The sequence below is a fragment of the Eubalaena glacialis genome, chromosome 2, assembly GCF_028564815.1.
Source record: "Eubalaena glacialis isolate mEubGla1 chromosome 2, mEubGla1.1.hap2.+ XY, whole genome shotgun sequence".
NCBI classification, from domain to species: Eukaryota; Metazoa; Chordata; class Mammalia; order Artiodactyla; family Balaenidae; genus Eubalaena; species Eubalaena glacialis.
In genome coordinates, this window is record NC_083717.1 from 168488060 (window position 1) to 168513808 (window position 25749).

At 48.0% G+C, this 25749-nt stretch overlaps 1 protein-coding gene across 2 annotated transcripts in view; it reads left to right on the forward strand.

Annotated features, from left to right (window-relative positions):
- The first annotated feature begins 2335 nt into the window (after positions 1-2335).
- The window catches only part of FLVCR2 (FLVCR choline and putative heme transporter 2), a 64528-nt gene continuing 41114 nt past the window's right edge, over positions 2336-25749 (forward strand). For both annotated transcript variants that reach the window (XM_061181082.1, XM_061181083.1), the window contains exon 1: positions 2336-3354. In XM_061181082.1, coding sequence (XP_061037065.1) covers positions 2686-3354 — 669 coding nt within the window. In that variant the 5' untranslated portion in view covers positions 2336-2685. The remainder of the gene's footprint in view (positions 3355-25749) is intronic.

A 25749-nucleotide genomic window follows, 5' to 3' on the forward strand; every position in this document is an offset into this window, starting at 1 on the left:
GTTTTTATCCTCAATTTACAGATTCAGAAACTGAAGGCCAGAGAGCTAAAGTAACTTGTCCAAGATCCCAAAGCTCATAATGGCAGAACAGAGCTTCAAATCCTGAGTAGACTGAATCCGGAGCTCACAACAGATCAAACTCTCTCCACACCAAAGGCAACCCCAAATATCACTTGAATCTCAGGTTAGACCCCTTGGGAATTGTCACCAAACTGAAGCATTGCCCCCGAGGAGCACACGGGAGAGATGTGTGGAAGGGAACCCAGGAAACCTGTCTCACTGTTGCTTGTTCTGATGCTAATTAGCTGTGGGACCCTGATAACACACTCTGACTCTGGACCTCAGTTTCCAGATCTGTAAAATGAAGTTAAGAATGTATGTGCAGAGTTTTGGGAGAGGACCATGGTAACCTAGGGAAAGAAACAGTGAGAGGTCTCAGAAGGCTTTCTGAGAGAATGGAGGTTCTGTGTTCCCTGGAGAAAGAAGGGAAGCACTGTTGGAATTAGAGAATAGGAGATGTGATATTAATGTAGAAATTTTTAGATGGGTATGAGTTCCCTCTTCAAACATTTCATTATAATCCAAGGCCCCATAATTTCTACCAAAAAATGGGTGCCTCCAAGCAATGTTTCCTCTCCTGGGAACCAGTGATTCTAACACCACAGGGGTGCTCAATCTTGGCTGCAAGTTAAGATCACCTGGGTAGCTTTAAACATGCAGATGCTGGGGTCCACCCTCAGAGATCCTGATCTGGCATGTGGCAGAGGCATCGGGAATGTGAAGAGTTCCCCATGTGATTTTAATGTGCAACCCAAGTTGAGAATCACAGCCCCAGAGCTTTAAATTCTTCATTTTTGGTGTGAAGATTTAAAAAGAAGACAAGAAAGCACACGCACCCAGTGGCTCTTTAATGTTCAAACAAATCACCTACAGGTCTTTTAAAATGCAGCATCTAATTCAGTAGGTCCAGGGTGACCCTGGGCTTCTGCCTTTGTAACAAGCTCCCAGGGGATGCCCACACTGCTGTCCCCAGACTGTGCCGGAGTAGCTAGGCTGTAGCTTGAATGATTATGAGAGTGAGAATTATGGCTCTTTAGGTCAGTGGAGACTTTAAGAAGTAACTTCACTTCTATGAGGGTCAGTTTTCTGATCTATAAAATGCAGACAACAGTAACACACCACAGAATTCTTGTGATACTTAAATGAGGTAATACAGTAAACACAATATAAATGTTCAATTTTTAATTGTTAGGATATCTGACACTCCTGAAATGCTTACTATCTGCCAGGAATTTTCCAAGTGCTTTCAAGTCTTAACTCATTCAAGCCTCAAAACAACACTGTGAGGTGTGTACTATTATTTCATCATCAGATTTTCCCAGAAACTGAGGCACAGACAGGTGGTGTATCTTAATTTACATAACACACCAAGAGCAGCTTAGCCAGTGTTTGAACCCAGGGAAGATCTGGGCTCTTATCCCTCCCCAGGGCTGATCAATCAGTGCAGGCCTGACCTTCTGGAGGCCCTGACTTGAGGGCTTACCTTCTGGAATGGGCTGTGGACCAGCAGGTGGCAGCCTAGGGCTACGTGGGTGCGGAGACCATTTACAGCCTAAGCCCAGAGCCAGCGCTGTGCTGGGCATTTCACCACAAAACCGCCACAGGGTCTTCAGCGTCTCCGAACTCGCCTCTTCCCTTCACCCTCAGTTCCTCGCCTGGAGGTCGCCCGGGGATCCATCAGGAAAGAAGAGTCCTAACGAACAGGTTCAGATCTGAGTTCCCCAATGTTCGCAGGGAAAGCAGGAGCGAAGCGAGTTTTCCGCAGCTCGCCTTTACTCCCGACCCCAGCCAGCCCGGGAAATCTACAAATGTCTCTTTATACCGAAAGTCCAGCAAGGGTTGGGGAGCCCAGCCAAGTGCAAAAAGTCGGGAATCCCTCTTGGATACCACAGAGCGGTTTGGGGGCGCCTGGCATCCGTGTGGGCGCGCAGGGCATGCGGACCGGCACGGAGGAGACTCTATTTAGAGGATCACCTCGGAAGGACAGAGGGTCTTTTCTTGCGGAGTCCGCCGGGAGGGGACAAATGAATTTGAGGGGCAGTGCCCGGGTGCGGGTTAACCCGGCGGTTTCCATGGTGCCCGGGGCGTGGGGGAGGAATGCACCCGCAGGCGGTGGCGAAACCACTGTATAGCCGGGTCAGCGGCTGGCGTAGGCGGGAGGGGCAGGGGGCGGGGGCGGGCGGGTGGGGAAGCGGCGCGGGGCGGGGGCGGGGGCGGGGCGGTCACGTGCGCCGGAGGGGGCGAGGCCGCCAGTCCGCCCGGGAGCGACCAGAGTCCGGCGGAGTGGCTGCGCCCGGAGAGAACTCTTTCCAGGACAGAGCGGTGAACATCGACAGGCGCTTCGGGAGGACTCAAGGCACCGGGGGCCAGGACCAGGCTGAGGCGTCTGCAGCTGGGGGACAGCAATCAGGGACAGAGGACGCCAAGGAAAAGTGAGAGCAGAAGCTTGGGGGTGAGCAAAAGAGCCCCACTCACGGCTTTTACGCAGGCTGGGGACTCCATTTATTCCTTCCGGGCGGGCCGGGTAAGTGCTACGTCAGCTTTAGGTGACCAGACGACGCCACTGCCCCCTAAGTCGACTAGAGTCCTCAGCACCTGTCTAGGGCTGCAGGAGAGGCTGTGGTCATGGTGAATGAAGAGCCTAACCAGCAAGAGCGCGATGGCACCCCTTCGCAGACTTCCGCCCTCGGGGAGAACCCCAGCCTCTCGGCCCATCCCAGCGTCTCAGCCCGTCCAAGCGTCTCCATCCACCCCAGTGTCTCCGCGCACCGCAGTAGTTCGGCCCACCCCAGTACGTTGGCTCAGCCCAGTGGCTTGGCCCACCCCAGTAGCTTGGGCCCGGAGGACCTTGGCGTGATCAAGGTGAGCAAGCGCCGATGGGCCGTGGTCCTGGTGTTTAGCTGCTACTCCATGTGCAACGCCTTCCAGTGGATCCAGTACAGCTCCATCAATAACATCTTCATGAACTTCTATGGGGTCAGTGCCTTTGCCATCGACTGGCTGTCCATGTGCTACATGCTGACTTACATTCCTCTGCTCCTGCCGGTGGCCTGGCTCCTGGAGAAGTTCGGCCTGCGCACCATCGCCCTCACCGGCTCCGCTCTCAACTGCCTGGGGGCCTGGGTGAAGCTGGGCAGCCTGAAGCCGCATCTCTTCCCAGTCACCCTGCTGGGCCAGGTCATCTGCTCCGTGGCCCAGGTCTTCATCCTGGGCATGCCCTCCCGCATTGCTTCTGTCTGGTTCGGGGCTAATGAGGTGTCAACAGCCTGCTCCGTAGCTGTCTTTGGCAATCAGGTGGGTAGCGAGTGGGTGGTGTTCACTGTGGGACTGAGTGTGTTGATTGTACCGCACGCCTCCCTGTGTGGAGACTGTAGTTTTCTGACTTCAGTGTGTTTGTGACTCTGGGTGACTGTGGCTGGGTGTGACTGATAGTGTGAGTGAGTGATTGTGACTGGGTGACTGTGTAAGAGAAGTGGGGAAACAAAAGGAGGGTCCTTTGCTGTCATTCACAGTTTCTCCTCCACCAGCAGAAAGGGTGCTTCTGGAACACATGGTGTTTTTATGATCTCATTCCTGAACTTAGTTCACCAGCTTGGACAGGAAAGCTATTCTTTCCCGGGGAGCAGTCCCTAGGGGTCAGACTATTCTGTGTCATCAGAAGTTGGCAGGTGCTTTTTTCCTGTCCAACCAGCTTTCCTAGAGCACAGTATCTCCTGCACCACATGGAAAGGCAGAGCGGGGCCCTGGTGGCGTTGGCGCTGCTCTCACCTTCTTTATACACAGCTGAAGCCAGGACAGTGGGAACAATGCTTTGTGCCAACCTCCTTCCCTGGGGTTTAGAGCCAAGGGCAGCAGGATGGCGTCGAATTCTTGCTCTGAATTTTCATGGCCTAGAAACCTTGGAAAGACCTGGAAAGCTCATATCTTAATCCTTTGTCTTTCCTTCTTTTGGGAAGGAGAATCTCAAATTCTTTGCATCTCAGTGTGGATATGACCCAGAAAGGTGGGCATGTCGTGAGTCTGATTGCTGTCTCTGAAAGGCTGAAGCAACTATTTACGGGGCCCTTCTTTATCTGGACCACTGCCTGGCGTCTCACTTCTTCCCAAGCACATGCATTTGTGGCTATGCATTTAACAAATGACCAGTAACCCTTAGTTCTTGTAGGCTTGTTTTCTCTTACCTGTTCATTACATTTAGAGTACTTAAGCTTTCGTTTAGGAAGTTCTTATTTGGGTCAGAAATTTCCAAACTTCTCTAAAGGTAAATTTCCATTCTGTTCATCTTTACCACCAAAAAGGTAACTTGAGCTGAATTTTTTCAGGCCAGTAAGGCCTACCACTTGGGTAATAGTGTAAGCAATCAGTGAAAGCAACAGACAGGCCTTCTTCAGCACAAACAAGCAACATAAAATCCTTTACCCAGTTTTCTTTAACCTGTGGGTTTGAATGTTCAGAAGATTGAATGGATTTGAAGTCTGAGGATGAAACAGGTTGGATCTTTTTGTTCAAGGCAATTAAAAAATAGGTATTAAGGGTGACATTTACCAACCCCCTCTTCTCGAAGGTGATGTGACTGTGAATTTGAACATCTCCATTGCAGCTTTGCTGGCAGGTTTGACATTATTGGATGTTTTCTTTATAGGAGGGTAAAGCTGGGGAGCGATGCGCAGGACTTTTCAAGCTTCCAGAGGGTTAAATCTCCCTATTCGCAGCCCCAACAGGATTCAGACAGGGTTACTGCAATCCCAAACCCATTGTTTGGGGAGGGCAGAAGAGCTAACCGGGCTCTCAGGTGGCCTGGTGAGATCAGAGAACCCAACACTTTTTTGGTTCACCATGGAGCAAAAACGAATTGGTTTTCACACCCCTCTGCACACAGCTGTAAAGGAACTTAAAACCAAATATATCTTTAAAATTTAGTAAGAATAGTTACTCATTGCCCATGCCCACTCCCCACCAAGGTCAGAAAATGCTAAGAATTTTACATTTAAAAACACCCTGACAGCATATATTTGTATCACAGAGCCATCAATTTAGTGTGTTCTTTTAGGCTTAACCCACTGTGCTAAGTTAAAAAAAAAAAAGAAATATGAAAAGCTGAATTGTTTATGCTTCCTCACGTAGAGGTGACTGTGTTTGGTTCTTGGCATATGGTTTAACCTTTCTCTCTGAGGAAAGCGTGGCCGAATGGAGGAGAAATATTAACAGAACACCTTGAGCTTTGCAGTGAAAAAAAAAAAAAAAGGCTCCACAAAGCTGTCTAAACAGATTGGAAGCATCTTTCCCGGAGAATAACTCTTTGTGGCCGCAGACTTCACACTGATCAGCCAAACCCCTGTTTCATGGTAATTCTGACCCCTCTCTTCTAGTGCTTCTCTGATAGGCTCCACGAGGCACCAGTCCCTGCTGGCCTAAATCCAACACTCATTCCTTCACTCAACAAGCATTTGCCCAGCACCTGCCTTGCCAGACGCTGTGCTAGGGCTGCAAAGAGAATCCCTGCTTCGCAGAGTTCTCCTACCACCCTCTTAAATTGTATCAGGCACCAACATTCAGATTTTAAAAAGCACACGCACAAGAAGCAACCAGATGAGAGTATAGAGGATTTGTTTTCAGTTCTCCGCGAGGTTTTTAAGTATCTTCTCCGTGTCATTGCTATGGGAAGATTGAAGGGGAAGGAAGCTAATATCTATCAAACACCTATTATGTGCAAGGCACTTTTTCATGCATTATTTAATTTTTTTAACCTTTGAGGTGGGTGGGGTTGTCCCTGTTGTTATAGGCGAGGAACTTGAGACCCAGATAAATGGAGCAACCTTATCCAGGGTCCTACTGGTGCTGAGTGGTAGAAAGGATGTTTGAAGCCAGCTCCAGCCCCAGAGCCCCTGTCAGTGGGCCGTTATTGAGTCTTCAGGTGGACAAAGCGTATATTTTAAAAAAAAAAAAAAGGCAGGATTCTGAGCTTCAAGTTTTGGCCCTGTGTCTCAAGGGTTGTGGGTTGTCGGTGGTGATAAAGTATCCAGCAGTTTCTCTAGAATTTGAGAGCTAGCACCTGCCTTCTGTTTTGAAGTTCCAGGCATTAGCAGTGCCTCCTCACGTGCTGGTTGCTGAGGGGCTGGTTCTCCCTCTCTCAGCCTCAGGAAGGTGGGGCTCCAGGCTCTGGGGAGAAGAAACCAGTGGATCCTGAGCTGGCGTGAGAGAGGGCAGGGAGTCTTGGACTGCAGCTGGGGCACTTCCCTGTGACCATCACACAGGTGGAAGCGGCCCGGCAGTGTTAACAACACTGGTTCCATTGTTTCCAGGGAAAACCATCTGGGGTTTTGAGTGATGTGGACACATGGTTATTGAGCAAGGCTGGGAAGAGAGCCTCGTGTGAGAGTCTGGTGACGGCTTGGTGGCAAAGGGCGAGGGAGATGTGGGAGCGGGAAGAGATCTTCAAGGCAGCCCCAGCCCCGATGAAGAGCCTCCAGCCCTGAGACCAGAAGGGAGTTCCTCCGGGACCCTTGGGCAGGTCATAGCACAGCGCCACCCAGAAAACGTCTAGAGAGAATCAGTTTGCTTTTCGAGGAAAAGAAAATACAGTCACCTGGGAATTCCCTGGTGCTCCAGTGGTTAGGACTCTGAGCTTTCACTGCCGTGGCCTGGGTTCAGTCCCTGGCTGGGGAACTAAGATCCCGCAAGCTGCGCAGCACGGCCAAAAAAAAGAAAAAAAAAAAATACAGTAACCTTACAGAATCAGTTCTGCAGCAGCCACGGTCTATCTGTCCGATAGAAATATAATGAAAGCCACCAATGCAAACCACATATATGACTAAATTTTCTAGTAGCCACATGAAAAACAGGTAAAATGTAAATTTTTTACCAAAGTAAAAAGAACAAGTGAAATTAGTTTTAGGACTATATTCGGTTTTACTCAATATATCCAGAATAGTACTTCAACAGGTAATCAATATAATAAAATTACTAACAAGCTCGTTCACATTCTTTTCCTATGGTGAGTCTTTGGAAGTTGGCATGTATTTTACGCTTACAGACTAGCAACATTTCCCACCATGTCTGGAACAATGATGCTAATTGTAGGGGAGGAAAAGGTTTTCCTTGACTGTCTTGGAGTCCCCAGCTAAAAATTAAATTGACAAAGTCAGATTAATAAGAGAAAATCATCCATAATTATTTCATATAAGTATTAGGTGACACGGGAGACTTTGTAAGGAAATGAAGGAAGAGTTAGACTTGTGCACTTCTATGCCAGATTTGCTGGAGAGCAGACAGTGGTGGAGGAACGTGACAGGTTAAGGAGTCTGAGGTCTGTAGAACCGGGGGGCCACTGAGCAAGGCCTGTTTGTCAGGATTCTTGGAGGCAGTGCCCCTTTATCTTCAGAGACAAGGGTCTTGAGAGACAAGGATGCTCCCTTCCTCTGTGTACCAGGAGGGCACCTCCCACAGGAGGGTTTTAAGGCTTGTTTCGGGGAAGGAGGGGGAGGAGGTCAGAGTGACCTTCTGCTTTTCAATTTTCTCAAATTGCTTCAGCTTAAAATATTCACTATGCCAAGGTACCAAATTTGGGGGTATTGTGTCCTGAACCCCATCATATTTCAAGCATTTGGAAATCAGGTTCTAGCAGACAAAGATGGACTCTAGGAAAGTGAGTCCAGTCTTGAGGAGGTTGTGTTTGCTGGACTGGCTGATCCTCTGTCACCCAGCAAGGCTGGGTGGTCCAGAGGCTGACTCAAGAGTCCAGGTCATGAGGTGAATGGTCAGCCTCATCTTGTTCCAGACTCCTGGGCACTTGGGTGTGTTAAAGTCCAGGCTTATCAATCTGGCTGTTGCAATGTCAGAGAAACTTTCAAGCTCTGAGTGACACCTGGGGAGGTGAAGGCAAGCTCTTCTGTGCTTTCATTTGTTGTCATTGTCAAGGCACATGAAGCACCTGCCCATGTGGCTGACCACTTGCTGGCCTCCCCTTCTGACTGGAAGAGAGGACCAGGCAGGGGCTGGGAGAGCAGAGCAAGGCTAGTGGAGACTGAAATGAGAAGGGGTAGAGCCAGGACCAACCCTCAAATGCTCATAGGGGCAGCCAGGTCGTAGAAAGTGTGACAAAGGAAAAGTGACATTGGATTGTGGAGGGGTCACAGCATCGTAAGAGCACGTGTCCCAGCTGGAGGTGGCAGCTGCTTCAGCCTCTGCCAGCTGTTCACATACACAGCATGACCAGCGTTGTCAGATCGTCTCATTTGTTTTTTGTTTAAAGAGAAACCAGAAATCCAGATTTTTATGTGAAATCTGTTTTTTTAACTGTGGTAAAATAGACATATTTATAATTTTAACCATTCATAAGTGTACAATTCAATGGCACTAAATAGTTTCACAATGTTGTGTAAGAATTACCAGTATCTATACCCCAAACACTTTTATCACCCCCAACAACTCTGTGCCCATTAAACAGCAACTCCTTCTCTGTAACCTCTATTCTACTTTCTATCTCTATTAATTTGCCTATTCTAGGTACCGCATATAACCAAAATCATGCAATATTTGTCTTCGTGTCTGGCTTATGAAATCTGTTTTTAATTTTTTTTTATTTTTATTTTTTTTACAACATTGAATTTTTTTAAAAAAATTATTTATTTTATTTATTTATTTTTAGCTGTGTTGGGTCTTCGTTTCTGTGCGAGGGCTTTCTCCAGTTGCAGCGAGCGGGGGCCACTCTTCATCGCGGTGCGCGGGCCTGTCAACTATTGCGGCCTCTCTTGTTGCGGAGCACAAGCTCCAGACGCGCAGGCTTGGTAGTTGTGGCTCACGGGCCTAGTTGCTCCGCGGCATGTGGGATCTTCCCAGACCAGGGCTCGAACCCGTGACCCCTGCATTGGCAGGCAGATTCTCAACCACTGCGCCACCAGGAAAGCCCCTGTTTTTTAAAATGCTGATAAAACTCAAAATTTTATTTTATTATTATTATTTTCCATGTTTTAAAATTGTGGGTCAGATAAAACTTCTAGTTTGCAACTTCTGGGGAAGGTAAAGTGGAACCGAATTCCAGTTCTGGTTTGTCCTTCATCGCAAAGCCCTCACCAAAGATGCGGGCAGGTGGATGAGCTCAGAGTCTGGCGACTCTGGGAAGGAAGCTAGACCAGTGCTCCCCCAAATGGTGACCATTTGCCTCACCTCTGGGGCCAGGACAAAACACAGATGCCTGGGCCTTCACCTGGACTTCCTAATCAGCCTCTCCATGGGAGGGGCCCAGGCTCCTGTGTTTTTACCTGGCTTCCCAGGTGAGGCTCATGATCAGACTTGGAATCTCTAGGAGAGAGGAGCAGCGTGCTGAGGGAAGGTGCCCTCCTGCTTGGAGCCAGGTTCTTGTCAGGGCTGGTGTCTTTTGTGCTGCTGTGTGATGGGTCCAGTTCCCAGGTGGATGCAGCTGGGAGCTCAGCCACTCACCAGATTGAGGGGAGAGGATGGGCTTGGGACGGGGCTCGTAATTCTGATTCACTTAAGGTTCTGAAAATAGACTCAGGGCCCTGGGGGTCTGGGTAAGGGCAGCCCTGAAGGCCTGTGAGGTGGAACCATAGCAGAAGCTCCTAATCCTTCTGTTTCTTTGACCTTCAACTCAGTGCACTACATGAGAAGGGGCTCTGGTTGGCTTGGCCTGACTTCTGTCTTGGCCGTGTTGCCTTGGCAGGCATTCTTCAGGGCCTGACAATTCCGTGGAATCGAGTCTGAGTGTTCAGTTTAGCATGCAGGACCCCTCCTCCCTCGTCCTTCCCATCCAGCCTGTCTCTTGTTCCCTCCCAGCCTTGTCTCTGCTCTGACCAGTCTGGCTTCTTGATTCTCTCCTTGAAGATACACTGCTTGGAGGTTAAGCCTAAAGCCTCGGAGAGTGACATCAGTAGATGGTGGACCAGGAAGCTCCAGACCCTTGTTCCCCCACAGAAACATTAAATAAACTAGAAACTGGCTAAAATATCTTCCCTATGGGAGTTTCGGAAATCAGTCAAAGATCTACAGCAACCAAGTAAACGCCCAACCAAGAAAAAACCACATTCAGAATGGTAGAAAGTTTCATGGCCATTTTGCTCACCCTTGCCCTGACCCCATCCAACTGCTGTGCCTCCCAGTACCCAGTTCCTTTCTGCAAACCTGAGAACGCAAAGCAGACCAAATTTGCAACGTTTTAAACCAACTGTGTTTTTATACACTAACAATGAAAAATCCACAAAGGAAATTAAGGAAACAATTCCATTTACAGTAGCATCCAAAAAAATACTTAGGAATCAGTTTAACCAAGGAGGTGAAAGACCTGTATGCTGAAAACTATAAAATGTTACTGAAAGAAATTAAAGAAGTCACAAATAAATGGTAAAACATCTGTGTTCATGGATTGGAAGACCTAATATTGTTAAGATGTCAATACTACACAAAGCAGTCTATAAATTCAGTGCAATCACTATCAAAATCCTGATGATGTTTTTCACAGATGAAGAAAAATGCATCCTAAAATTCATGTGGAAGTTTAAGGGATGCTGAATAGCCAAAACAATTTTGGGAAAGAATCACAAAGTTGGAGGTCTGACACTTCTTGATATCAAAACTAATAACAAAGCTACAGTAATCATGACAGTGTGGTTTCAGCATAAAGACAAACAGAGAGACCAAAGGAATAGAGAGTCCAGAAATAAACCCTCACATATATATGGTCAGATGGTTTTTAACGAGGGTGACAAGACCATTCAAGAGGAAAAGGACAGCCTTTTTAAAAAAATACACTTTATTTTTTAGAGCAGTTTTAGGTTCACAGCAAAATTAAGAGGAAGGTACAGAGATTTCTTACATACTCCCTTCACCCCCTCCTGGTGTAGTCTCCCCCATTTTCAACACCCCCACCAGAGTGGTGCATTGGTTACAATTGATGAACCTACATGGACACATAATTATCATCAGTCTCTTCAACAGATGGTATTGGGAAAAACTACAAAACTCTTGGAAGAAAACATAAGGAAAAAGCTTCATGATAATGGATTTGGCAGTGATGGCAGTGATTTCTTGGATGTGATACTAAAAGCGTCAGCAACAACAACAGCAAATAATTGGACTACATCTAAATTAAAAGCTTTTGTGCATCAGAGGACACTATCAATAGAGTGAAAAGGCAGTCCATGGAATGGGAGAAAATATTTGCAAATCATATATCTGATATGGGGTTAAGCGCCAGACTATATAAAGAATTCCTGCAGCTGAACAACAACAAAAACACAACCCAATTGAAACATGAGCCAAAGACTTGAATAGACATTTCTCCCCCAAAAAAGATACATAGACGGTCAATAGGCACATGAAAAGAAGCTCAACATTAGGGAAATGCAAATCAAAACTACAATGAGATGCCACTTCATACCTCTTAAGACAGTTATCAATGAGAAAAAAGAAAAAAAGAAAAAGAAAAATGTAAGAAATGTCGGCAAGAATGTGGAGAAATTGGAACCCTTGTGCATTGCCGATGGGAACGTAAAATGGTGCAGTCACATGGAAGACAGTATGGCATTTCCTCAAAAAATTAAAAATAGAATTACTATATGATTTAGCCTTTCTACTTCTGGGTAGTTACCCAAGAGAACTGAAAGCAGGAACTTGAACAGATATTTGTACACCCATGTTTATAGCATCAGTCTTCACAATAGCTGAAAGGTGGAAGGATCCCAAGTGTTCATCTATGGATGATTGTTAAAATATGAAATATACATATGATAGAATATTATGCATTCTTGAAAGGAAATTCTGACACGTGCTACACATGGCTGAACCTTGAAGGCATTATGCTGAGTGACAGAAGGTAGTCACAAAAAACAGATACTCTGTAATTCTACCTATGTGAGGTATTGAGCTGTCTTTTTTTCTGACACCAATCAATTCTTCAATTCTCTAACACCAACTGGCTGTCCTACGATTCAATTCAGTTCAACTCTTGACACTAATGAGTTAGTGCAGACCCCACAAGTTAAGAGCTCAGTCCCCTAAGACGGTCTCCATTTGCAAGCCCTGGGGGCCGCCCAGACTTCTGACTGACTAGCTATAAGTTGGGGGTTCCCACGAGCCCTACTCAGGTTCTGTAATTTGCTAGAATGGCTCAGGGAACTCAGGTAAGCACTAACTGTTTTTCCTGGTTTATTATAAAGGCTACAAGTCAGGAACAGCCAAATGGAGGAGATGCCAGAGCCTCTGTGGGCCACCCTCCTAGCACTTTGATGTGATGTGTTCACCAGCCTGTAAGCTCACCGAATTTCCTTGTTCAAGAGTTTTTCTAGAGCTCAATTTCCAGTTCCCTTTTGCTTCTCAGGGGTGGGGGGAGGGTGGGGCTGAAAGTTCCCAAACTTTAATCACTTGGTCTTCTGGAAACCACCTCCATCCTGAGGCTCTGGAGGGGTCCCACTCTAAGTCACCTCCTAGCCTAAACTCAGGTGTGATGGAAACAGGATCCTTATGAATAACAAAGGACAGTCCTTGGAAACAGGATCCTTATGTATAACAAAGGACAGTCCTATCACTCAGGAAATGCCCAGGGTTTAGAGCTCTGTGCCAGGAACCAGAAGTGAAGACCAAATATATTTTTATTATACCACAGATAATCTCGAGTAATCAAATTCATAGAGACAGAAGGTATAATGGTGGTTGGGGGGCTGGGGAGGGGGGAACGAGGAGTTAGTGTTTAATGGGTACAGAGTTTCAGTTTGGGAAGATGAAAAAAGTTCTGGAGATGGATGGGGGTGATGGTTGCACAATGATGTGAATGTACTTAATGCCACTGAACTGTACAGCTAAAAATGATTAAAATAGTAAATGTTATGCTATATATATATATATTTTACCACTGGCACCAAAAACGAAAAGATACACTGCTTGGGAGGTGTTCCCTCTGGCTGGGTACCTGGGTAACTGCTCACCCCTGCCGTCATCTCGTCAGTCTCTGTGCTGGAGGAAAGCGGTCCTTGCCCTTCTGTGTGCTTGCTGAGTTTCTGTGGATACTAGCCTTTTTTTTTCTACGGTTTGTGTTTCCCCCTCTTCCGTAACTTTTCTCCTGTCCTCTTCCCCTCTTCCTCCACCTCCTCTTCCTACTAAATGGGAAACTTGTCAAAGGACTGGAACCTTGACTAATACATCTCTCCCATATGTCAAGGCTCTGGGCATAACAGGCGCTTAAAAATGGATGGACAAATTAATAAACAGGTATTCCTTTCCTGAAAGGAATTAAGGTGACCACTCAGTTAGCTGAGAGCTCAGATGGTTGCAGGAAGGGACTCTCATGCCTGGATTGTCTTCCTGACGTGACTCAATCTTACTCCTTCAGTGGAAAAAGCTATTCAGTCCTTACGGGGTGCCTTGAACTCTGCTGGACCCAGGGTGGTTGAGAACACATCTTTAGCTCTGCTGTGTACCCTTGGACAAGACCCTTAACTTTTCTAACTTTTGGCTTCTTCTTTTGTAAGATGGAGATAATATTGGCTCCTGCAATAGTGGAGGAGAGGAGTAAATGAGACAGTAAGTGGAGGGCACTTAGCCAGCAGAGTTTGTCTGCTAAATGAAGAACAGGTGCTGTCACTACTATATCATCAATAAAGGTAATTGGCCACTGATCTAGAAGGAGAGGCCAACACTTAAATGCTCCCAATACCACCGTGTGGCAGGCTTAAGGGTACATGTGCACAGGACATTCAGGGGTCACAGCGTGTGGGAGGACACACCCCAGAGTGAGTGTAGTGGGGAGCCAGCGGGACCGCTTCCCTGAGGAGTTGATGGTTATGAGCCGATTCTCAACAAGCGAAGTGACCAGGAGTTGGGTGAATAGGGCAAGGTGGGCCTTTCTGGAAGTTTCCAGGCAGTATCTTGATGGGGACTTGTTCGTCTTGAGAGCTACTCAAACTAAGAGCTGTGCTGGTGCCAGGAGATGGTGTTATCTTCCCAGTATGTGGTTGATGAGACCGGTTGTCTGTGGTGAAGATTTTGGGGTCTTAGGGATGACATAGGTACTGGGCCAGTTCTCATCCCCACACATCAGACCTTAGTCTTACAAACCTAAGACTCTACTGAAGGAAGTGGGATGCCCAGGCTTATCAGGTGGACCCAGCTGTTTTCCACTGCCTGATTCTTGATCTTTATCCAAGAACGCTTTTAACAGGATGTCCTTCCCTTGCCTTCACCTCCCCCAACCCCCAACATCAAACAGCGCCATAGGAATTGGTTTGATCCCCATCAGGGATGACGAAGAACTATAGGGCTAAGGTGAAAGCGGGTGTTTCCTCTTTTTTCTTCTCTGTCTCCTGACTTCTATCTAGCACCATCCCAAACTTAACCCAAGGGAGCATCTCCTTTCTCTCTGTTCTTCAGGACGGAGGCCTTTGTCTTTGCTGAGTCATTCAGAGGTCGGAGGTATCCTGCAGGTTCTGGCAGCCCATCCTGGCTCTTCTGCCTCCCCACCTTATTCCAGGCATCTCTCCTTTTTTAGGCTTTGCAAAAACTGTAGCTTGGCCTCTGAGCCCCACACAGTTCAAGATGAGGTCTTGCCCCAGCGTAAGGGCAGAGAGCACCAACACCATGTGTGTTTGCAGGAGGGGATGGGAGGTAGGGCTGGCTTTCACTCGCTTACCAACTTCTCGGCATTAGACAGTGTGCCTCGCAACCACGAGGGGAGTGGTGTTTGCTTTGGCTCCCATCCGATTCTTTCTCTAGAGAGGAGGTGAACACAAGCCCTTTTCAGTTCCAGGAGATCCCTTTTGACTAGACAACCCTGCCGGCTCCAGAAGGGAGGGGGCACGGAAGCTGGAGCACGGTTGGAGGTTATTTTTCTTCCTTTTTGTTTTTTTTCCTTTTCCTCTCCCCTGGAAATTCCTGATTTCTGCTCCACGTTGCGGTGTTGGCATGGCTGGGTCTCCCATGCTGGCTCTGGAAGCAGCTCTCTGCGCTCAGGGCCATTTGCTGTGCCCATCAACTCAGAAATATAGGAAGTGAGCCTCCATGAGTCATGGCGTTAAAGCAGGGTCCGTCGCAATGGGCTGTTTGTTTGGGGTGGTGGCTGCCCTTTGAGCAATCCTCGCCTCCTCAGACCTTTGTCCTGAGCTTCCTGTTTGGGGCTGGACGTGTTTGTGGAGCCACTCAATGAACTCAGAGGCCGGTTGCATCTCTACCGAGGAGCTAGGCAGGAACACACACCGGTCCCACCATCTGTCCCTGCCGGGGACGCCGAGGGAAGCCAGCAGCTGAGAATTAGCTCTTGATTTCTGTCCTTGGGGCAGTGGAGGTCAATTGTTTCTAAGTGTGCTCCATGAACCACCAGCACCACCTCGGGTGTTTGTTAGAAATGCAGATTCCTGGGCACTGGGGCAGATCCAAAGAATTAGCCTCTCCGGGATGGAGCTCAGGGATTGTGATGCGCCCTGAAGTTGGAGAACTCCTGGTGTGGGAGCCATGGGACCCTGACCCGGCTCTGCTGACCCCTGTATTTGGGGCCTCTGGCTAGACACCTGGTCTCTTTGGGCATCAGCTTACCTATCTGTAATAAGGAAGCCAGCCTCACAGGGTGGCCACTCAAGTCAAAGGAGTTGTGAAAGCTCCTGAACCAGATGAGTCTCTGCAGACATTCACTGAATGCACATCCGTCGTCTCCCTCCCTGCCAAACTCAGGTTCTGCAGCATTCCTTCTGGTATCTCTGGATTCTGGGCCTTTCTTTCATCGCAGCTGCTGTCCCAGGAATATTTGCTGACAGATCCTCCTCCCTGACACCATAGGTCAGGAACTTAAGCAGACTTGCCTGTCCAGTCTCTGCTGATGAGTTAGGTTGGGGCTGACATCACCACCCTTCTAGAAATAGGTCACCCCCCTAAAGCCCTTGCTCATAGAACACAGGCCGGAAGAAGCCACATGCCTGGCACGTGGTGGGGACTGAGAACATGTGAATGGAAAGATGGACGACTGGTGTTCTGGTTTTACACTTTGGGGAATGGTCTTCTCATTGCTGAAGGAAGATTTCAGAGCATGTTCTGTGATTGCCATCGAATAACATGTCAGCTGTGGCCTCGGGAGGATGGGGGTGGTGGGTGGGGGAAGAGTGCAGCTTGACCCAACCCTCTTACTAATCTTTTTCACCTTTTATGTGTAAGTGGGCCTCCTGAGAAAATCCCGTCCACCTGCTTCCTCAACTCTACGGCCTTGGAAGCAGGTCCTCAGGAAGAGCTGCAGGTGGTAGAGCTCCTCCCTCTTTGGGGCTGGCTGACTTGGGAGGGTAAGGCCTGGGAAGACTGGGCCACCAAGAGACATTCTCGGCCTCCGGCCTTGGGACAGGCATGTTGACAATGTTTTGCTTTATTTGTGGAGTAAGGAGAGCCCTCCTTGGGAATGTTTGGTTCTCTCAAGGCTACTGTGGGGGGTAGGAAGTTGTGTCCGCAGGGCCCAGCTCACCACTGTAAGTTTGTTGAGAGACTCCCAGAGACACTGGTGTTCTCTCCACTCATCGCACTGCCTCTGACTCACTGGCCAGAAAGAACTTTGATAAGAGGTACAGAGTAACTGTTAGCCATTGTATGATGACCCAGATGCATTTCTCAGTTACATAACAAACCCCATTGCAAAGGACCCCATCAGACCCTGGTTCATCTTGGGTCTCAGACCATGTCTTCCTGGGCTACGTGGCTGCTTGGTGCCTTGTCGTGGCTCAGCAAGGCTCTGTGGGAAGAGAGCAGGGCTGCGAATGGGACCATCAGAAGTCCCGATGTTACCTCACTGCTGATCACCTCTGTGACTTCAGCAAGTTGAGCCAACTCAGTTACAAAATGGAGAAAAGGACGGTCCCCTCCCAGGCTCTGTGCCTCTCCTGTGCTATGGGCATCTGGCTCTTCACCTCACTGGATGGTTTTGAGGCTCAGTTTATATGCTGGATGTGCAGGTGCCTTGAAAACTGAAATTTTGTGCAAATGTGGGCTTTTACGTGCCCTTAAAAAAAAAGAAAAAAGGACTCTGGGCTTGCCTCGTGACACTCAGAGAGTAAAAGGGCTTCCTGTACATAAATCAGGTCCTGTCCATCTGGTAAAGAGCCACCTTGGATTAGGGGGCCATACCCTCGGTTTACAGGGCTCACCATTCTTGGCTTTAGAGTCAGCTATTCATTTCAGAAAAAGTTCCGGTCGTTCTGGCTGTAGGAGCCTCTCCCAGAGCTCCTGGTTTCTGGAGCATCCCTGCTGATTTGGTCCTTTTGACTTCAGCCATGATGCAGCTCCTAAGGTCCTGTGGACCATTCTAATTCCTTTTGATGCCAAGAAGGGCCTTTTGCCAGAGATTGGCACAAAGCAGCTTTTCAATCTCTGTGTGCCTTGGATGGCTCCTCTCTTCAGTGTAGGAAATGGCAGTGGTGGCAGAGCACAGAACTGACTTAGTCCCTACCGTCAGGAGATGGGTCCCACGAGTAAGAAGTCTTCTCCTAAGGGCCTGGTGTCCTGATGTTACCACATTTTCTCCCAGGCCCCTTACATTTAGCAAGTGGCACCGACCCATGGTAACAAGTGGGGACTGGTGGGGCTTAGACAGCCCTTGTGACTGTGATAATTGACTTTTCTCTCTCCGGAATTCTTCTGTCTCTCCTTAGGGAAGAGGGGATCCCATTATTTGCCCAAGAATGCTGGCCCTGTATTCTCATGGTACTCCACAAAAATCCAAGTCCTTTACGAGGGTGCCCCCACTGTGGGCCAGATCTCTGTCGCTTGTGAGTAAACCACACAGGCCCCTGGCCATCCAGTCTTTGTTTCTCTTTGAATTCTGCTTGTCCTGGATTGCATCCACTCTGGCCAGCCTCCAGGTGTCTCCCCAGTTGACAGCAGGTAATGTGACAAATGAGAGTCAGTGAATGAAGGGTCTCATCCCCTTGGCTGTCTATCTCATGAGGTACAACCTCAGATTAAGGGCTATACTCTCCATTTATAGGGCCAAGCACTCTGACCTTTATGTCAATTCTTGGGAGCTATGGTTTCTTTGAGACAGTGCACCACAGCCTTTATTTATCGTTTGAACAAATATTTATTGAATATCCACTCTGTGCCAACCCACATTCTGAGCTCTGAGGATGCAGTAGTGAATAGAAAAGTTCCCGAGTTCACACTTAAGAGAAGAGGGATTAGACTGTAAGGCATTACTTATGGAGAGACTAGTGGTGGAAATGTCAGGCCAAGTAGGAGGGGAGATGACCTCATGTATGTAGGTCCTGATTAACTCCCTGAATCCCAGGGCGAGAGCTGATGGCGTTGCTTTCTTGGGGTGGTGGTAGATATGGGTGATTAATAGCTTTCCTGGTGCAAGGTTTAGATTTCTTTTTCTTTGCAGATCTCTCTGGGATAATGAGGCAAGGGTAGTTGCCTTATGAAGTTGGCTCTTTGGAAAAATCTACTTAGAGCCCAGCCTGTTTCTGGATGGGCACCCTGAAGTGGGTCTGGCTTGTGGCAGCCCTTTAAGAAATCACTCTTCCAGTGCCTGCCTGTGAGTAAACCCCCTGGTCTCAGTTTCACCTCTGAAAGTTGGAAGGGGAGAGCTGTCACCAAGAAAGCCCAACCAGACTCAGAAGAAAACTTGGGAGGATTAGAAACATGTTTTGTCACATGAATTACTTTTAGGAATGACAGCTCGTGACATATCAGACAAAAGAAACAGTTCTTCTGCTTTGGGCTGTTTCACCATCTGTCACCAGGCAGGGAGTGGTAAGGTTGAGCGCAGCAACACCACACAAGACATTTGGGTTCATCTGTTGGCTGCTGCGGGCTGGCATCTGGTTGGGAGTTGGTGGAAGTGCCAAAGCATCTGCTTGGAGCTTTTCACTTTCTCCAAAAGTTGGAGAAAGTATGGTCTGCATCTGCCTCTTTGCTGGCCTGGTGATTGGAAAGATGCCCCTCATCTTTCCTCTTCCCCGGCTGAGTCACTGGGGAAGTTCCAGGAGCCTATGGTCATTGACTGTCAGCTCTGTCGTGTGAGGGACCTTTGGGTGGAGAAGCCGGCAGTGAGGTGGGCGCTCAGGGAAAGGGGAGCAGAGGAACCTTGGCATATGGTCTCACCTAGACCAGGACTGAGCCTTTGCAGATGTTGCCACAAGGACAATTCCAGGAGAACACCTACCCTTAAAAGGAGGCATGTGTGCACCAGGAGCCTCTTGTTGAGTTGATGACTAAAAGCAGCAGATTGCTACTGTGCCCAACTTCTTTGCTGTAGAAGAAACTGGAAATACTTGAGTTACTTTTGAGCTGCACAGTTCTAAAAGTCTTCTCTTTATTCAGAAGATATTTCCTGATCCGCATCTCTGTTCTTAGCATTGTACTGCGTGCGGGGGGAGGGGGGGTCACACAAGGAAATGTTAGTCAATGTCCCTGTCCTCACGGTGCTAAAATCTAGCTGGGGAGACAACAAACACCCTACATGGAAAACAACCGAAAGTCAGCATTGCATAAGAACAAGAAACCCCATAGGGTGCAACTAAGTGGTCAACAAAACAGACTATAGCCGGAGACACCTCTCATGGTCACTTCCTCCAATAGCTAGACAAACGGGGGGCACTTGAATGACAGAATCGAGTGTGTAAGACTGGAGATATTGTCAGGTCTCTGAGGCAGTTACTTCCGAGAAATTCACCTGTTTCTTCAAGGGGTTTGGAGTCCGATTGCCATGGGCTTGAATCTCAGTTCTGCCATTAGAAGCTGGGTGAACTTGGGCAAGTTACAGTTTTCTCATCTGTAAAAACCAAACCAGAGATAATCCTGACAACTTTAGGGGGTTGTTGGAAGGGATTAAATGAAATAATGTGAAAAATCATTTAGCAACTGCCTAGCACACAGTAGGTGCTCATTATGTATTAGTTTCCTTCCTTCTAGTTTGAATAACAGCCAAGACCTGAGCATTCAGCCAAATGGTTAATGGTTCAAACTCTAGTAGTACCCGTGGCCTGAACTTGAAGCCCAGCATAGAACACTTGCTGTTCTATGACCCTGGGCAAGCTACTTAAAGGCCAGTTTTCTCCATTTTAAAATAGGGATTAAAAGAGTGTGTGTATATGTATAGCGCTTAACAGTGCCTAGGCCAGTAACTGTGGCGTGGCGAGCACAATGGATCAGCCGTGATCACTATTCCTACCTTCCCTGGGAAGCAGTGATTACAGGCTGTCCTGATTGCACTAGTGCTCTTCTTGCCTTTCCCTAACCTCTTTCCCCCAAAGGACTGAGGAAATCCAAGAGTGCTGAGGTTATATAAGCCACCAGCACAATCACAGATTTGAAGACAAACCCTGTGATTGGGGAGGGACTCTAAGAAAGTCTAGAGTCAACCAGCTGTGACCCTGCTTCCCAAGTTCTTAGGGACCTAAGCCTAGCCTTTTAAATCCATAAACCTCTTTCATGGGCGATTTGCCCCCAAGTCAGTGGGACTGTTTTTGTTCCTGAAGGTCTGCTGCCTCCTTAATCCTGAGTTGGCCTTTTTAGAAGAAGCCAAGGGGTTGGATTTGGGAATTTCAAAAATACAGTCATGTGAGCAGGCTTTGCGTGCACGTGATTGCTGACTGTGATGTGTTCCTAGACGCTGCCTGGTGGTCCCGGGTGGCTGGGAGCTTGTCCTCATGATTAAACTGTTGTTCAAGTTCAGTGTTTCAGTGCCCAGCAGCCACCTTGCTCTCCTTGCTTCTTTCTGGGGCATCCAAGACTCAGACCCAGGACCGCCCTCTGAGCCTCCTCCACATCCAAAGTTGGCTTTCCTGCCATGTGCCTTCACTCTAACGGAGACCCACATTGGGGATCCTGGAACCTTTGTGCATCATTTTACCCAAATTAGTTATTCTTCAATCACCGAGGTGTAGTGTTTTCACTGAGGTGTAAACACACGTCTAAGTTTACTTGGCACTGGCCAAGAGGAGAGAGAGGTATTAATAGGAGCAGAACTATGTAGCGAGTGTGCAGACTTGCCTAGCAACACCACTTCGTGGTGTTTAAATGCGCACAGCAGGGTGTAGGGATGGGCCATGAGTGTTGAAGTCACTTGCGAGCACTGTGTATAATTCCCACGTGGACGTGGTCCTGGGAGACAGGTTGTAGTGGTGGCCTCCCTGCTGGTGGCCCCGATGGCCACGCCTGAGGTACCAGTGTCCAGACACGCAGCCCCAGGAGAGGGTGGCCGCGTTTTGTATGGGATGGAAATTAGACATACTATAATTGTAGCACATTTTAGTGCCCATAAATTCTGCATGGACTTAAATGACCCTTTATGTAGTAACATTTTCATACATTTGTCTATGTAGCTAAGTTTTCCTCAACTGTTGTACTCTGTGACACTTAGCATCTGATTAATCTTTAGATCATTAAGATCATTGCTAGTGTATATAGACATGTATAGATACACACCTGTATGTGGTCACCCATCACGTAAAAACACCCTTGTGAGGGTGGCATCCTGCTGTGTGCTTAAGGTTGCTCATAGGGGTTGATCAGCTTTGAGCAAACCTGGTGTGTGGAAATCTAGATTGAACCCAAATTTATCTTTCATGTGGTGCTGATTTTAAAACAACCCCCAACGATGTTTTTTTAAATAGCATACTTTCTCTGAGAGTCTTGTCTAGATTCAAATTTCCAACCACATCTTTCCCCAGGTCTGGGCTCATGGCTAATCTGGAAGGGAAGTGATGTTTTCCTGACATGCCAGTTAACTGCAGCCCGTTCATTCGGTACTCATTTATCGAGTAAACTCCTGTTGTGTTTACCAGGCACCAGACTAGTGTCACAAATAAGGTTGAAAACCAAAGGATTAGAGGAGTTAGGGCAAGGAGATCAAGCCTCACTAGCATGACCAAGGAAAACTCAGTGAAGGAACTGAGGGTGAGATGGGCTCTAAAAGACTCAAGGAGGGAGACCTTTGCAAGCAATGAATCTGCTGGGATAAAGGCTGACACCAGACAATGAAAGGTTGGACTTGTGAATCATCCAGTCCGGGGACATCCAGGGAAGCAGATGGAGATGGGACGGGAGGTGAAGAAAGCTAAGAACAGCAGGCTGAGGGGTGTGGATGTGGTCCTCCCTGGGAGAGGGCTGGCTCCTTGAGGGTCCTTGAGCAGGACCGCGTGGTCAAAGCAGCGCTGAGGAAGGTGCCCCTGAACACGCTATGCAGGCTGGTGGGGGAGAGGTCACATCATCTGAAAGGGGGCGGGGAGCCGATGCAATGTGGACGTCCAAGGACAGCGGGGGAGGGTCGGGACAGCGTGGATGTGAGAGGGCAGAGGCCAGGGGGCTGAGAGATGAAAAAGGGCAGAGAGAAGGAGCAGAGAAGGATGTGGAGGAGAGCCAGGGGAGGTGTCTGTGGGGCTGCCATCGGTCAACCAAGCACGTCGTGTTTGTCCCAGTGGCCTCTCCTCCCCTGCCTGTCGCCATTGCTGTGGGAAAGCGTGCGGGGTGGGAGAGCCAGGCTTGCAGAAGAGGAGCGAGCCCTCCTGGTGTAAAGCATTCTGCAGAGTAGTCCATTCAAATGGGCTCACTAGGCGTCAGAGCAACCCCCTGAGCTAGAGGGTATGAACTAGGCAGTACCTTCCTTTGTGGATTAGGAAACAGGCACAAAGAGGGGAATTAACTTGCCAATGCCAGACATCTCCTAACTGGCAGAGCTGGTATGTGAACACAGACCTTTCTGACCTTGGAGCCCTAGGCCTTAACCACTGTGTAGAGTGATGACGTGTCTGAGGGATGTTGGGGTGGAAAGGAGGAAGGGGGAGGGGTTCACTTCAAAATGAACAATGTTCACTGTTAAAATGAACCACATGGGCGTGAGCTCCTTGAGGAGCATGGTGACCCCCCGATTAGGTCATAATGAGACCAAGTTTGAAGCAAGCCTTCAAGCCCAGGAGCTTTGCTGCAGGGAAAGCTGCTGACCCAGTAAGGGGACATTTTTGACCCTTGACACCAGAAAGCCAGCTGTTGGGAGCCCTGAAATCCAAGAGACATGCCACCCTGATCGGGTGACTGTGCCCAGGGGGAAGGAATGAGACAATGGGGACCCAGCCATGGGGCTGAGAGTGGGCCCATCTTTCTCTGATCAGCAGGTATGCCTGGGGCAGGAATGGGCCGAGGAGGAATGAGGTTGGGCGGGTGAGAACCTGCTTGCTGATGTGGTTGCCTCCTACCAAGGTGAGCAGGATCCTCCTGGCCAATACCTGGGTCTGGAGGATGAGGTGCCTGGGACCCTGGAAGAGGATTCAGATGGGGACCAGTGGTCTGTCCTTGTTCCAGTGGACTAAGCCCTCATCATGGTGCTGACACAGAGCTCCCTGCCTTTTGTGAAAGCCCCAGGTCTTCCTTTGATGGTCTGGGCATGTTCATGACCAGGCAGCACTGGGAGGGCAGCTTTGTGCCTGGATTCTGATTGTGCCTGGGTTCAGTTGTGACTTGGGGCTTTGCAGGGGTGCCCCACATGGATGGTGATGGGGACAGTAGTTCTGTGGATCTCAGAGCCAACATAACACGTGTTGTGTTGTGTTGTGGGTCAAGTGTGGGCATCTTACCCCAGATGCAGCCTAGTGGTTTCTGGGTTTATTTTGGCTCTGCCAAGTGCACAAGCTGGAATGACAAGTGATGCATGACACAGAGTATGGCTTCTTCCTGTCACCCGAAGCCCTCAGGCTGCACAGGCATGTTTTTAACTGTGACATTTGCTCTGGAAGTGCTCGTGACCACTGCTATTGCAACAGTGTTTAGATATCACCCTTGAGTTTGCAGAAAGGGCAAAAATCAAATCGAAAACAAAAATTGAGTATCCCAGTCTGCCTCTCCATCCTTTATTCACCCCATTTTGGTAAAACATCTTTTTTTGGGGTGAAGTGAACCATTGTGATTAGGCTCATAGGCTCTGAAGAGCGGAAACTGTCTGTGTATTGTGTATTTTGCCCCTGACTGTATTTTGTTGAGGAGGATAAAACTACAGAACAAATGCTGGGGCATAAGGCAAGTCAAAACCAGTTAGCCGTGATTTTTAATCCTTTACATTCACAGTCTGGGTCTTTGGTTTTTTGTGAGTGTGGGAAAGGTATGGATCCCACCCTCGGGAGCAGCATTCCGTCAACTCTTTAAATTATTCTTGTCCTGACTTGGGCTGCGGGTCTCTGGTTTTTATCCTGGTGGTGTCCTATCAAATGTGAGACCGAACTCAAAGGAGTGAAAATACAGGCTTCTGTGTTGACTAGTGTCACACCAGCAACATTTCCTGGTAGGCAGGAGGTGAGCTGGGGCCTGGAGTCAGACAGAACTGGTTTAGGAGCCCAGCTCTTCTGCTACCTGCCTGTGTGCCCACAGGCTGGCTGGGTGCCCACCCCCAGTTTTTCTCATTTTTGTCTTTGTTGTAAAAGTTCATGGGCTAAATGAAAAAGATAAACTCTATTAGATACCCAATGCCTAGTAGATGCTCAAAAACTAGTCGGCCATTCTGCCCTCTTCCCAGTCCCCCGTGTACCCATTTTCTGCCCTTACGACTGAGAGTACAGTGTGGTTTGTAGAAAGAATGTGGTCCCTAGTGGGCAGACCTGTGTGTTTCTGCCAGCTTTGTGTAGACAAGACCTTCCACCAACGTCCATCTGTCCGTCTGTCCAGCCAGCCAACATGATTGAGTTCCTGCTAAGGGACAGACTCAGGAACTAGGAGCTGGGTATAGAGCTGTGCACGCTCACTGAACACGGCTCTCAAGAAGTAGGAAGAAATATGCCCTGAAAAAAACAGAAGAGGCAGCAGCTTAAGTCCAATCCCTATGTTTTGGTTTCCACACTGGGCATGAAAGTACTGCCAAAGCCGATTTCCTCCTGGAGAAAAGTCACTGTGGGATGGCGTCGATATATTTGAAGTGATGAGAGGGAAAAACCCACAACCAAGAATACTCTACCCGGCAAGGATCTCATTCAGATTTGACAGAGAAATCAAAAGCTTTATAGACAAGCAAAAGCTAAGAGAATTCAGCACCACCAAACCAGCTCTACAACAAATGCTAAAGGAACTTCTCTAAGTGAAGAGAAGAAGGGGACCTACAAAACACAAGAGAAGAAAGGGACCTACAAAAACAAACCCAAAACAATTAAGAAGAAGGTAACAGGAACAAACATATCGATAATTACCTTAAATGTGAATGGATTAAATGCTCCAACCAAAAGACACAGATTCACTGAATGGATACAAAAACAAGATCCATATATATGCTGTCTACAAGAGACCCACTTCCGACCTAGGGACACATACAGAGAAAGTGAGGGGATGGAAAAAGATATTCCATGCAAATGGAAATCAAAAGAAAGCTGGAGTAGCAATACTCATATCAGATAAAATAGACTTTAAAATAAAGAATGTTACAAGAGACAACGAAGGACACTACATAACGATCAAGGGATCAATCCAAGAAGAAGATGTAACAATTATAAATATATATGCACCCAAAATAGGAGCACCTCAATACAGAAGGCAAATGCTAACAGCTATAAAAGAGGAAATTGACAGTAACACAATAATACTGGGGGACTTTAACACCTCACTGACACCAATGGGCAGATTCATCCAGACAGAAAATTAATAAGGAAACACAAGCTTTAAATGACACAATAGACCAGATAGATTTAATTGATATTTATAGGGTATTCCATCCCAAAACAGCAGATTACACTTTCTTCT